Consider the following 13,144-nt stretch of genomic DNA (forward strand, 5'->3'; position numbering starts at 1 on the left):
TGCATGTAAAATATTACTAGCTTTTATTAAGTAGTATCATATGAAAAATGGGGACTTTTGTATGTGTGTGGAAAGCCAACAAGTATGGTTAATGATGTAATTACGAAACATGTTCTTAGTGGTGGTTACTTTAACACATAGATTAAACTTCTTTAAGAACTGTGTTCTCTGTACACAGTAAAATCAGTAAGAAATTCCTAAAGCATACTTCTCTTTCCCTACATAAGTATCTTCTGCTGGTGAGGCAAGTACTGTATTACGTGTGCTATTCAACCTATTATTTTCTAGCAGAGATGAGAAACCGTTTGTAGTGATTTGATGAAGCAAGAGCTTCTATTGTACAGAATATGCATGTAAAATATTACTAGCTTTTATTAAGTAGTATCATATGAAAAATGGGGACTTTTGTATGTGTGTGGAAAGCCAACAAGTATGGTTAATGATGTAATTACGAAACATGTTCTTAGTGGTGGTTACTTTAACACATAGATTAAACTTCTTTAAGAACTGTGTTCTCTGTACACAGTAAAATCAGTAAGAAATTCCTAAAGCATACTTCTCTTTCTTTTTCAGAAACTTTATACAGTATGTGATGTAGCACTGTGTGTAATCAACAGCAAAAGTGCTTTGTGCAATGCAGATTCACCAAAGGACCCTGTATTGCCAACCAAATTCTTTACACAACCTGAAAAGGTAAATTTTTAAGTTTAATTTCAAAAGTAATAAGAGAAAATACTTTGTTTTTTATAATTGAGAGCTGGTTATCTCCATAACGTAATGCCATGAGTGGGAAAATGCCTGTATTTTATCCTCAGCAATTAATTCTTTAAGGTTGGCTATATGCTATGCTACCTATATCTTATGTACATGTGCCAGAAATGTTTGTAACCACGTGAGAGCTAATTAGAATAGATACTGATACGTTAGCATGTATTGCTTCATAATTTCATTAAAGTGTTTCACAAGTGTACCTGTATAATGAATGAATATACTGAATATATGAGAATATATGTATATTCTGTCTGGATATCTCAGTTAGAATGCAAAGCAGAAAAAAAGAAGGGAATTATCCATGGTATGTTTCTGTCAGTAGCTGTTTGGCTTTTCTGCTTGCTGTGCAAGTTGATCCTTCTACTGCCTAGTCGTAGTCTTGGTGAGTCTAGCTCTACTGCCAGCAGTAGCACTGCTGTTCTGTAAGAGGCATGCTTCTAAAGGTGTAAGTGGAACCAGAGTAATTCTCTGGGCTAGACCTGATGTGTGGAAGAAGTACTTGAAGAACACATTTCACATTATTCAGTGTCTTAGACTGTTAAATTGAACAGCTTTTCCAGAGTCTGTTTAGGAAAAATTTAGTTTGCTTATTTAACTGTGAAATGGCAGATGCCATGGTGACAGGGAGCCTGCTGCCTGTGATAGATACCTGCATTCAGTTTAGTGTTTTGGTCTGTGTAAACTGAACTCAGAGTGACAAAGGTACCAACTTCAAACTTGTAAAAGAAAACGGCACCTTTTTTTCTCTCTTTGGCCTTCCCATTAAAAGATGCAAGTTGAAAAAATTGGCAGTTTTGCTTCACTTCAAATGATTCATGTCATTCAAGAAGAAAAACTATGAATCCCAACTTCAAGTCTGGCATACTGTCATTCAGTGGTCCTCACTACAACCCTTAATAATATTAGTTTGACCTCTCTTTATTAGATTGATTCATTTGTCAGGTTACATGGTACAACATATCTTCAGCACTTGATAGTAGCATCTAATTTGAGAAATCAGTTATATATATATATATACCAACAGCAAGATTGAGAGATCAAACACAAAGTGATTTTTTAATTAATTTTTATACAGGATTTCTGCAATGACAGGAATTATATTTCAGAAGAGACAAGGGTTCTTCTTTTGACAGGAAAGGTACTGTATTTTGACAAGTTACAGTTCTTTGAATATTACTTGTGATTTGTTTTACATATCCAGGTCTGCTGTAGTTTAAAAATTGTATGAAGAGTTTGTGTACCATAATTAATGAGTCTTTTCTCTGATGGCATGATTCATGTCTTTTAGCATAATACCTGGTGAGTACGCAACACCCCAAGGTTGTTACCTGTGCATTGAGGCATAGCTGCTTGCTTAACTACAAGTTTTCACAAAGCTACAGGTTTTTCCTTATTCAAATAAGCGTGGCATGAAATTATGGTGCAGATAATTAAATTCTCAATCTTGAATTTTTTAATATAGCAATTAATGCTGTTGTATATAACTGCTACACCCTTTTGAGCTTCCCATTTTGTTTCAGACATTATTTGGTTAATAACTTTGCAAGGGAGAAAAAACATCAAGCTGGGGGCTGGGGCAAGAGAACAATAAAAAAACACAAAACCAAACCAAAACCACCACAAAAACAGGCATAAAAACCAGAGCCTTTTGATTTATACACACACACCTTTTTTTCCATCAGCTGTCCTTTTTTGGGGATTCTGAAATTGTCTTTTTTAAACATTGGAAAACTTTTTTGTTCAGCTTAAAAAAATTGGCATTTTCTTTTTCTTGAGCTTAGTGGAAGAATGCTTGCAGACTGGTAAAACATAAAAATTTTGAGAACAGGATATGTTTTTAGTATAAACTTAATGTGCATTTATATCAATTTTCATGTTCCATGGACTGTTACTGCATTAGTTTCTGAAGTCTTCAGCTGGAGCAGACTTTGTGCTAGTCATTCTGAGGGTAGAGACAAATTACGCCTCTGTAAATAGCCATTATAATTTAAAATTGCTTCTTCTCACACGGATTTTTCATTTATACGAAGTTTCTGCTATAAGAGCAGCTCACATGGGTGAGGTTTGCTCAGTTGGCAGAATCCTGCCTCTTCTTGCTTTGTGTTCACTCTGTGACCCCAGACTGGATGCTACTTAGTGAGCTGGGGTAGCATTATCTTAGGAGAGGAGGAATCTGACAGAAGACCATGTTCTTCTTCAGCAGCAAGTACCAGACTAGTGCTTTAAATATCTTCAGAAATGTGTATCTGTCTGCTGCTGCTAATTGTTTCACCTTTGATAACATGCAAATGTAATTAATTAAGCTTTTATAACTTTGAAATGGGTTTAGTTGGATGTATGAACTTAATACATATCATTTGATAAGGCATTTAGCTTTGTTGTAACTTAAAAATTGTTGCATATTATTTATTTGCTTTTCTTATGCATTCTTTTAAAATACTGGAGGGGAGGGGGATGTAATAGAATCAAGCTAGTACTATTTAGATAATTTTCAGTGTTTCAGAAAACAGACATTTATTCCATGCTCTAACAGAATGCACAAACACTTGCAGCTTTTTCTACCTAATTCTGTTCTGGAAAACACAGATGCATAAAGATATCCCACTGACTCAGACCAGCGGTCCTTTTTGGCCTGGTATTGTTCTTCCAGAGGGACCAAAACAACATTGATTAGGGAGAACATGCAAGTCTAGCCACTTTCTGCAGTACATTCCCCCTCGCACTCCCCCAGCACTTACAATCTTTTATAACAGGATGCTAGACTGCATCTGTGCCTGTGGGTTTAATGCCTGCTATGGACCTGTTCACATATTTATCTGCTCTGGTTTTGAACCTCCCAGTGCTCTGCCTTCACAGTCTCATGTGGCAGTAGGTGCCTCTCTCCTATTAGTTGCACCAAATGCTTCCTACTTTGTATAAAATACTCAATAAATAGAGCAAATAAATAATTGTAAGAATAATATATTTAAGTAAATGATGCAGTATCTGTGGTACCTTTCTCCTGCCTGCTCCCTCATATAACTTCAGCACATGGGAATGAAATTTTCTTATGAGAATGTCTCATAAATTAGCTTGGTCTCTGAGGAAATGTAAAATTACATGAAGGACGTGACATGCCAGTTATGAAAACGTCCATGACTTCTCCAGAGACAAAATAAAAAAAACTTCTACTGCCTATCCAGCCTAACCAGATCAGTCAACAGACACTGTAAAATACCATCACTGTATCAGGGAACCCCAGACTAGATAGATGTTGTTCAATATTTTTACACTGACTTGCTGCATAGTGAGTGTACACATGTTCTGTTCTTTTAGTGAACCTAATTCTGACTCACATTTTGGAAAGCCTTTCCCAGAGGTGTTTTGTTTTGAAAATACAGGATGTTGACACTCCTTTTCCTCTAATACTCTCTAATATTATGGGTTTTGTTGAGACTTCTCTACCTGCTATCCCTGTAAAGTGTGAGAGAAAGTAATTCATGAAGTGTTGTTATGTGATGAGAAATAAAAGTAGGGCAGACAAATTATTTTTAAGTGCAGATGAGGTCTGTACCTCTAAATTGGTGGAACCATGATTGAGACTGTAAATCCAGAAAAAGTATGTTCAAATACTCAAGAAAATAGTTTAAAAATTAAATACGTATCTGATGTTCTCATTTTTAAGATTTAACATTTTCTTTTAGCCAAAACCAACTGCTGTATTAGGTACAGTAAACAAACCATTATCTGCAACTGGAAGGAGACCATATATTAGAACTACAGGATCAGAGACTGGAAGCAGTATCAGTGTGAACTCTGAGCTGAGCTCTTCTGCAGGAAACAGATCAAGGTACAGAAGTTTGAAATGTGTTTCATCAGCTATTTTTACTTCATGTTCTCCAGTGCTTCCATGTTTTAGAACAGGAGATGATTTGTTGGGCATGTCTGTGTGTTTGAAGAGTGTCTCTGTTTTGTCCAGCTAAAAAAAATACAGTCATCCTCTTTGATTTTTTGGGGAGGGAGATTTAGTAGATAAGAACTGAGTACAGCATTTAGGTGTGGCCTGCCTGTAATCACATAAAATACAACAGAAGAGGCACATACTGTCTGAAATTTCAGTGGTTAATATTCGTCATATTTTTAAATCAGAAAATACATTCACTGAAGTGACCAGCCATTATTAATACTAAACAGATTTTGCAGCTCACATTTTTTGTGTATAAATTAGGATTAATCCTGATTTGTAACAAGAAACATTTTTGATGTAGATGAAATATTCTGACCTATTTAAGATTAAGAACAGTTAAAAAGAGCTTGTTGAAGAGGACCAGGATCTCAGTGGAAAGATGCAACATATGATTGTAATATCTGGTCTTTCTTCTAGTGTTATTTTTATGTGGATCCAGAGTTTCAAAATGTGTCCTACATCTGGAGAAATAGCTTACACTTTCAAAATTTAAGATTAATTTGTTTTGGAATTTATTAACTGGCTAAGATAAAGGGTTAAAGAAAGTAGAGAAAGTCAATTCCAGTTACTACATTTCATAAGACCAAAGGGAATTACAACTCAGTTCAGAACTTGTTCTGTATGTGTGCATGATACATGCTGTAATAATCTTGATTATTTTTTAACTATTTTGTTTTTAAAACTATTGTAACTCTGTGTAAATTAACTTGAAGTTTCAGCATTGTTGGTCTTTATTTTTCTTCACTACCTTTGCCCATATTGGCTTTTTCTATCTGGAAAAAGAACACAGCCTCTTTTACAGCATTGGTCTTCAGTTTGCAAAAAGAATTCCATGGCTTTGTGTCTGTGATAAGGGATTTGGCTCAGGGACTAGCCAAGCCCTTTCAAACCTTTCCCAGTTCTGGGAGAGAACTCAGGCAAATTCAACTCTTGAAACTAATTTAGCCTGTCTGCAATTTTAATTTATTTTTTTTTAATAATTGCAAACATTTTTCTTCCATTGTTTTGTGCATTTTGGTTTTATTTTTTCTTCAATTATGCTACCAGGGAACAAAGCTCAGATATTTCAGAGACGGGGGTCAGTGAAAATGATGAAAATCCTGTGAGGATTATTTCAGTCACACCAGCGAAGACAGAACCTGTGAAAAAGGTATGTCTGGGGATTGTGTGGACTGTATCTCTATAATAAGCTTGGCACTGGGGGTTTATTCAGTACACATCACTGCAGGTGGACTCTGAGGAACTGGTAATATCCAGTTTCATTTCATGTAGTTCTATGACTTTCCTAGCCCAAGAGAAGATCCCTTATTTTCTAAACTGCTGTTTGTTTTATCCAGAGTAATAAAGAGAGCTCATGCTAAAAAATAGCACAGGAAAATCATAACAGACTTATTTTTTTTCCTTCTATAAATTCCAAAGGATTCACACTTTTATTCTATGCTTTCCAGTATAAATAACAGTAAGGCTGTGATTCAGAGTGAATGTTTACACCTGTAACTTCAGCTGAAGGTATTGCCAGGAAAATTTCAAATGATCCTCTAGCATGAAACAAACACCTGACTTTTGGCTTGTGTTACAACTAAAATATTTAAGCTTTGAAGATTTTTAATGCTTTCCCCCCTTCCATCAGAGAGAGAAGATCATGCCTACATCATCATTATTTTTTAACTTACGAAGTTGAATGAAGTCTAACAATGGTAAATGTGAAGTCCTGCACCTGGGATAGATTTAACTTGAGCAGCAGTACAGCACTCTGGGATCTGGCTGGCTGGGATGTAGGTGGGCTGAGAAGGACCTGGGGCACCATCCCAGTGGGCATCCAGCAGAGCATGAGTCAGCAGTGAGGGCAGGCTGGCAGCTGGGCTGCATCAGCAAGAGTGTAGTCAGCAGTCTGAGGGATCTGATTATTTCACCCTATTTGGCATTCATTAGGCCACACCTGGAACACTGTGTCCAGAATTCTGTGTCCTCCTCAGTTCAACACAGAAAAGGTGCAGAGGGCTTTGCAGAGGGCCACAAGGATGATAAAGGCTTGGAGCAGTTGTCATATTAAGAAAGGTTGAAAGTGTTTGGTTTGTTCAGCCTGGAGAAGAGAAGCCTTGGGGGCATCTAATCAGTCATTCAGTATCTAAAAGGTATTTATGGAAAAGACAGAAGTACTCTCTTCCCAGGGCTGCTACATGCAGAATTTGCTTCAGGGGAAATTCCATCTGGATGCAAGCAAAAAAAAAAATCTATATTGTTAAGAAAATTAAATAAGAAAAACCTGGAATAAGTTGTCCAGAAAAATGGTAGAATGTCACTGTGCATGGGTTGTCTTGTCAAGGGGCCCTGAATAACTCCGGAGGTCCTGCTTTCAACAGAAGGTCTGGCCAGATGATTTCCAGATGTCACTTCCAACCTAAATGATTCTGTGATTCTGAAATCAAAATAGATTTTTGTAGTACTGTCAGGATAGATAGATGGTTCATGCTGTATACATTTTAAGAAGTTATACTCAGTCTTTTTGATTAGATGAAATCAGAGTAATAAGCAAGTCTTCTGGATTTGTATCATCATACAGAAAGGTTAGTTGTTTCTTACTCTTTGAAATTATCATTTACATGATTTTCATACCCATGAGCTGATGAGAAAGAAAAAAATCCCAAACTCCAGTGTATGGTTCCATTCTTTTTTTACTTTTCATTTTCCCAAAATAGGCTGCTTCTGCAAAGTTAGAGAGGTTTGGCAAATAGTTTATTAAATCTCCAAAAATGCTTTCTAGGTTCTTGAAACCTGACTTGAGTTGAAATTTTCAGAGTGGTTATCTGTAAAGTTCTTAAAATAGAAGTTGTAAATATCTTCTATGAAGCTGCTAGAACAGTAATAAAGATTACAGACACTGCCTGACTTACTTAAACATTTAAGAAATAATGGAGAGTATTTAACAAAGAAGTTCTTCGTTCATACTCAGCACTTGCATGTGGCCTTAATTGGTGTGTTTGAAATTGCTAAGTAATCCCAGCCGTACTTCTTCAGTACCCTTTTCTCTGCCCCTCCTCCTAACTGTTCTGGAAGCCAGTGTTCAAATTAAGGTCTGTCATCCAGTTTCCTCTTTTTTTTTTCCCATATGAATACATTCTGTGTAGAGACCTGCATTGCCAGCACCATTTCTGTTTCACATACACAGACACTGCTTCATGAAATTTAATCACTTTCCATTACCTTGTTCAGTGTAATGAGAAAAACATGCATGTAGGCCATACCTATTCAGACATGTTGAAGAATTAACAAAGACAGCAAGTTTAATTTGTGACTAGCTCTTACTCCCTTTTATTCCCTGCAAGCCTTGTTGTTGTGGGGTTTTTTCCTTTTACTTGTATTTAGGTTTTTAGTTATCTGCACCTTTACTGAAGTTTGGTCTCAAAATCTGCATATGTTGAAGTATTTGCTGTACAGGAATTATTACTCTTGCTCCTCAGTTCTCTCCTGCCAGTTGGCAGAGGCAGTAAAAGGAGCTTGTACAGAAGAGCCATGACAGCAGGAGCTGACTTTATTAGTTGCACTGTAATCTTAATTTCAAACAACTGCAAGATGCATTGTGTGCAGATTATGAACATTGCATACAGTGTAGAAGATCTTTTTGCAAAGTCTGAAATCCCATTTACTAAAACTTCTTAGTAGTTTTAAGCTCATGTGATGTGTTTTTATAAGAATACTTACTTCCTATTTTGTAAACTCATGTTTCTGTCTGAGCAAGGTAGCAATTTGAGTTTGCCTTTGGAAATCTTTTTTTTCACTACATGTTTGTGACTTTTATTTTCTAGGAGATTAATTCTGATCAGGCTACACAAGGAAACAGCACTGAACGTGGAAAAAAAAGAACAGCCACGGCATCTGGAACTGAGAATATTCATCAAAAACCAGAAGAAAAAAATGTAGATGAAACAGGACCATCACTCGCAGCAAAAACCAGGAGAGGGCGTCCATCCAAACCTGAACCTCAGGGTACCACTGCAAAAAATGAGGAAACAAATAAACCACCTGTCAGGGGAAGGAAAAGGGCAGCAGTCAGTCAAGAAAGTCCAGGGAGTATAGAGGCAGGTAATGCTAAAGCACCAAAACAGCAAGACACAGCAAAAAAGCCAGCAGCAGCACAGAGGCAAATTGATCTACAAAGGTAAAAACAAATAAATTGTAAAATACTTGGGTGAGGTCAGCCTTTCCCGTCTCCCGATAGACACAATTACAACAGACCTAGCATAGTTAAAGGGCACAGCTAAACCACAATGATCTATAAATGTCATGGCCCAACATACATTTATGTTGTGTTTTGTTTTTCAAAGTAACTACCAGGGCAGCTGGAATTGGAAAAATTATTTTGCTGGCCGGAATAGGATCATCTAACCTGTTTTTACCAACTTTTATTTTTTGTCTGTTAGTCCTGATTCCCCTTTTACTGGCCTTGGTATATAAACAAAAAAATGAGTTGAGGGTGTTCCAGTGCATTCATTAATATTGGGGACACAGGAATTCAAGTGGTCTCTTCTGCTTCAGGTCATTGATAACAAAAGCTTGGTAATGGACCATCTCTAATGAACACAACAAATTCTATTTCTAACTATCATTCTTTTATGATATTTTGGGTCTGTGCTTGTTTGCTATGAACACTTATTTTAATATATATTTCAAGTAAATAAAAAGCAGAATACAGAACTGTGTAAACTACAAACCAGCTCTTAGATGATAATTTATTTTTATATATATCCTCCAGTGTTTAAATGTGTTGATTTGTTTTCCAATATAAACAAACAAAAAATTCACATAAGCACTGAGAAATTTGGTTAGCTGAATCTCATACAATAATAATTTTAATGCAAAAGAGTCCTAAGTTGTGGAGCCATACAGTAAGGTCAGAAAACCAGTGGACTGAAAGAAATCACAACATGAGAAAGAATCCTTGGAATGGTTTCTTTCTAGAGATCCTGTAACTTGAAGATCTCTCAGAGAACCATAATCTAAAAGAATTACACCTTTTCCTCTCACAGCAAGGTTCCTAACACCAGTAAATTGTTCATCTTTCAAGAGGGTACTCTTTGTGTACTACCTTGCAATGCTTGTTTTATTCACCAGATTTCTTTCAGTCTTTGTAACAAATGGCACTATCCATAGCCTGTAATAAGCCACCTGTACCAAATAGCTTCTTTAAAATATGTAATACCTCAGTATTTCTTGAAAAAAAATACCCAAACATTGTTAACGTTTTTCAGAAGCCAGGTGCTTGGAAGTGATGGAGATTCACTGTTGGAGATAGACTCAAGTCCAGAATATTCCCAAAATGCAATGGATCTCTTTAAGGCCTGTGGGAGCAGCCAGGAAGATACTGAGGATACAGAGTTAGCAGAGGGAGGCTTCCTTAAGGTGTAGCAGGCATCTTGTATAGGACAATTCTGTGTTTTTTATTGTAGCTTATACAGTAAGGAATCAAAGAAATCTGTCTTCCAGAAGAGTTTCTGTAAAAATAACTGTTTCTAACTGGATTATTTGTTTTTAAGTAGAAATGTACAAGTTACTGTAAATACTTGAAAAACATTTGAAGTAGTGCTTGTTCTTAAGTAAGACAGGCTATTTTAGTAAACCTAGGTAATTAAATACAGTTAATTAGAGCAGATTGCCATCTTTATTCTCTGATTCTAGTGAAAGCTATGGATAAATGTATTTCTGTTTATGCTGAAAAAAGCATTGCTCAATTATGATATTATTATTCAACTTGTGTATTTACAAGTTTATCAGGATGTTGTTCTAAACAGTAATGCAATTCAGTTATACTCAATTGTGTAATTGTTGAGAAGGTACAAGATGGAGTTGCAAGAATCACAGTATAAAGAATGTAAAAGCTAAAATGTAAATTATATAGGTAGGATTTTGATGCAGAATAAATGCTAATTTCAATGTCCTTACAATTAACTTTTATTTCCTTTTCTCTCCCCCCGTGTCCCCTCTGCCCCAAAGGTAAAAAGAAAACTCGCTCGAAAAGGGAGGAAGTGAAGGCCAAATAAAGGCATGCTCCAAGCTTCTGCAAAAACTAGGATTCAGAAATTTCCTGTACAGGAACTGAAATTACTTCAAAACACACAGCTTTCAGCTCTGAAACCAGAAGGAAAAACTATGCTTCCCTTTCACACGAAATTAATCCTTCTCGATGGAAATGTAAAGCAGAAACTCTTGAGAAAGAGGCTAAAAGCATCTGTACTTATTTCCCCAGAGACTTTTTTTATGAAAAGTCAATAATTAAGCAAATTGCTTAACACTTGGTTCCAGTTCCTGCATTCTGGAGTTTAAAAGTGTATTTACACCATTAATTTTCATGCTGCATTTTTTTTTTTTTTAAAAGAAAGTCAGAGAAGGTCCTTACACTGACATTGAAAATTCATAATCCTAGAGCCAGGTATTCCCATATTTCACAGAAAAAGTAGAAGTCTACTGAATGGGTTTTAAACAAGACTAGAGATTTAAAAAAAAAAAAATCACAAAAAAAATTTTTTTTGTGATTTTTTTTTTTTTAAAAGAAAGTCAGAGAGGGTCCTTACACTGACATTGAAAATTCATAATCCTAGAGCCAGGTATTCCCATATTTCACAGAAAAAGGAGAAGTCTACTGAATGGGTTTTAAACAAGACTAGAGATTTAAAAAAAAAAAAATCACAAAAAAAATTTTTTTTGTGATTTTTTTTTTTTTAAAAGAAAGTCAGAGAGGGTCCTTACACTGACATTGAAAATTCATAATCCTAGAGCCAGGTATTCCCATATTTCACAGAAAAAGGAGAAGTCTACTGAATGGGTTTTAAACAAGACTAGAGATTTAAAAAAAAAAAAATCACAAAAAAAATTTTTTTTGTGATTTTTTTTTTTTTAAAAGAAAGTCAGAGAGGGTCCTTACACTGACATTGAAAATTCATAATCCTAGAGCCAGGTATTCCCATATTTCACAGAAAAAGGAGAAGTCTACTGAATGGGTTTTAAACAAGACTAGAGATTTAAAAAAAAAAAAATCACAAAAAAAATTTTTGCTTTACTTTTGGAGACTGTTTTATGTATAATTCTTTCTGCCTGCCTACTTTTCTGCAAAAATAAGATGTACAGATTTCAGTTCCCTGCTATGAAAAGTCATGTGGTGGCAATTTTATAAATGTTGCTTTCTGATTTTTATCAGAGTGGGAAAGTAATCACTTAAAATTATTATTAATTCGCAAGTAGACATTTCATTTTTTAATTTTCCCTCCATTTTAGTTTAATATAATTTGCAATAAATGTACATATTGATGTTTGTTTTATAAAAACATATATCACTTTTAAGTGTTTTTACTCCTGCGGTTCTGTTGGAATATTCAAAATTTGAAAGGAGTAAAGACAGTCCAGCATTTGATTTTATAATGTTTGTCACCAGATTTTTATTATTGATGTAAAGAAAACACAAAAATCAATTTTTAAAAATAGTTGGACTTTGGCAGCTTTGTAAGGAAAGTTGGAAATGTTTAGGATTGCTCTCAATTTTAAGCATTGTGCTGATTGGAAGTAAGTCTGTTTTGCATTTTGTCTTTCTGTCCAGGCTCATTTTTTAATGTTTATTTTAGAAGATTGTTGCATCAATATTATGTTTCCTGGCATTGTTCAGCATAGATACAGTGTACACTTTTATGTACACATGATCATATTTAAGTTTGTTGCATAAAATAAACGCTTCTAGGTGTCATGTGGCAGTCTTTTATTTTTTAATTTTTTTCTTTATTTTTTTTTTCCTCCACAGAAAACTGTTTGCATGGTCTTGGATGTTCATAGAAACAAATACTATCTTGAGCAAAGAAGTTGCAATGCAGACAGTTACATAGTTGGAAAGGTGGGCTTTTTAGGTGAAGTGATGTTGTATGGGAAGAAGGGGGTTGGTCTGCAGAGGGACAGTGAACAGAGGGCTTTGTTTCCCTCTTCCTCAGTTCCCCATTTGTCTCTGCACCTTTTGAAGTCTCTTGATGCAGTGTAGAAGAGCTGGATACTGGTGACATGACTTAAGGAATACTTGCTCTCCTAAGATGGATAGGGCACAGTTGTGTGCTGCAGTGACTAGGTCTCTCTTACGGAGTCTTTACCTGGTGGTAGTTATTTTTCTATAACTGGTCTAATAGTTATTTTCTCTGTAGCAGAGAAAATCAGATGCTTTTCACAGTATATGTAGCAGGGTATGTAACTCTTTTTCTAAAGCAATCTGCAGTGCTTTGACTTGAAGGATTTTAAATGCTTTTGGCAGAAGGAGACTGGGAGATTTTAAAAGCATTTAATTACACATCCATCGGGGTTTTGATTTCTAAAACTGAAATCATTTCACAAGATGGATTTACTGATCATAATGCTCTGGTCACATACTTCTCTCATCCCAAAGTGACAGTGTTTTGG

General features: G+C 35.5%; 1 protein-coding gene across 3 annotated transcripts in view; it reads left to right on the forward strand.

Annotated features, from left to right (window-relative positions):
• The window catches only part of PDS5A (PDS5, regulator of cohesion maintenance, homolog A (S. cerevisiae)), a 75,484-nt gene extending 64,279 nt beyond the window's left edge, over window positions 1-11,205 (forward strand). Inside the window, exons 27-33 of one of the 3 annotated variants that reach the window (XM_010006106.1) lie at window positions 574-693; window positions 1,847-1,909; window positions 4,455-4,600; window positions 5,765-5,867; window positions 7,081-7,083; window positions 8,524-8,876; window positions 10,709-11,205. In XM_010006106.1, the coding sequence (XP_010004408.1) occupies window positions 574-693; window positions 1,847-1,909; window positions 4,455-4,600; window positions 5,765-5,867; window positions 7,081-7,083; window positions 8,524-8,876; window positions 10,709-10,712 (792 nt within the window). In that variant the 3' untranslated portion in view covers window positions 10,713-11,205. Of the gene's footprint in view, window positions 1-573; window positions 694-1,846; window positions 1,910-4,454; window positions 4,601-5,764; window positions 5,868-7,080; window positions 7,084-8,523; window positions 8,881-10,708 lie in introns of those variants that run through there. The other 2 variants (XM_010006108.1, XM_010006107.1) reach the window with 2 other exon arrangements.
• Window positions 11,206-13,144: the final 1,939 nt, after the last annotated feature.

Source organism: Chaetura pelagica, unplaced genomic scaffold (genome assembly GCF_000747805.2).
Source record: "Chaetura pelagica isolate M959 unplaced genomic scaffold, ChaPel_1.0 scaffold189, whole genome shotgun sequence".
In the NCBI taxonomy this organism is placed as follows: Eukaryota; Metazoa; Chordata; class Aves; order Apodiformes; family Apodidae; genus Chaetura; species Chaetura pelagica.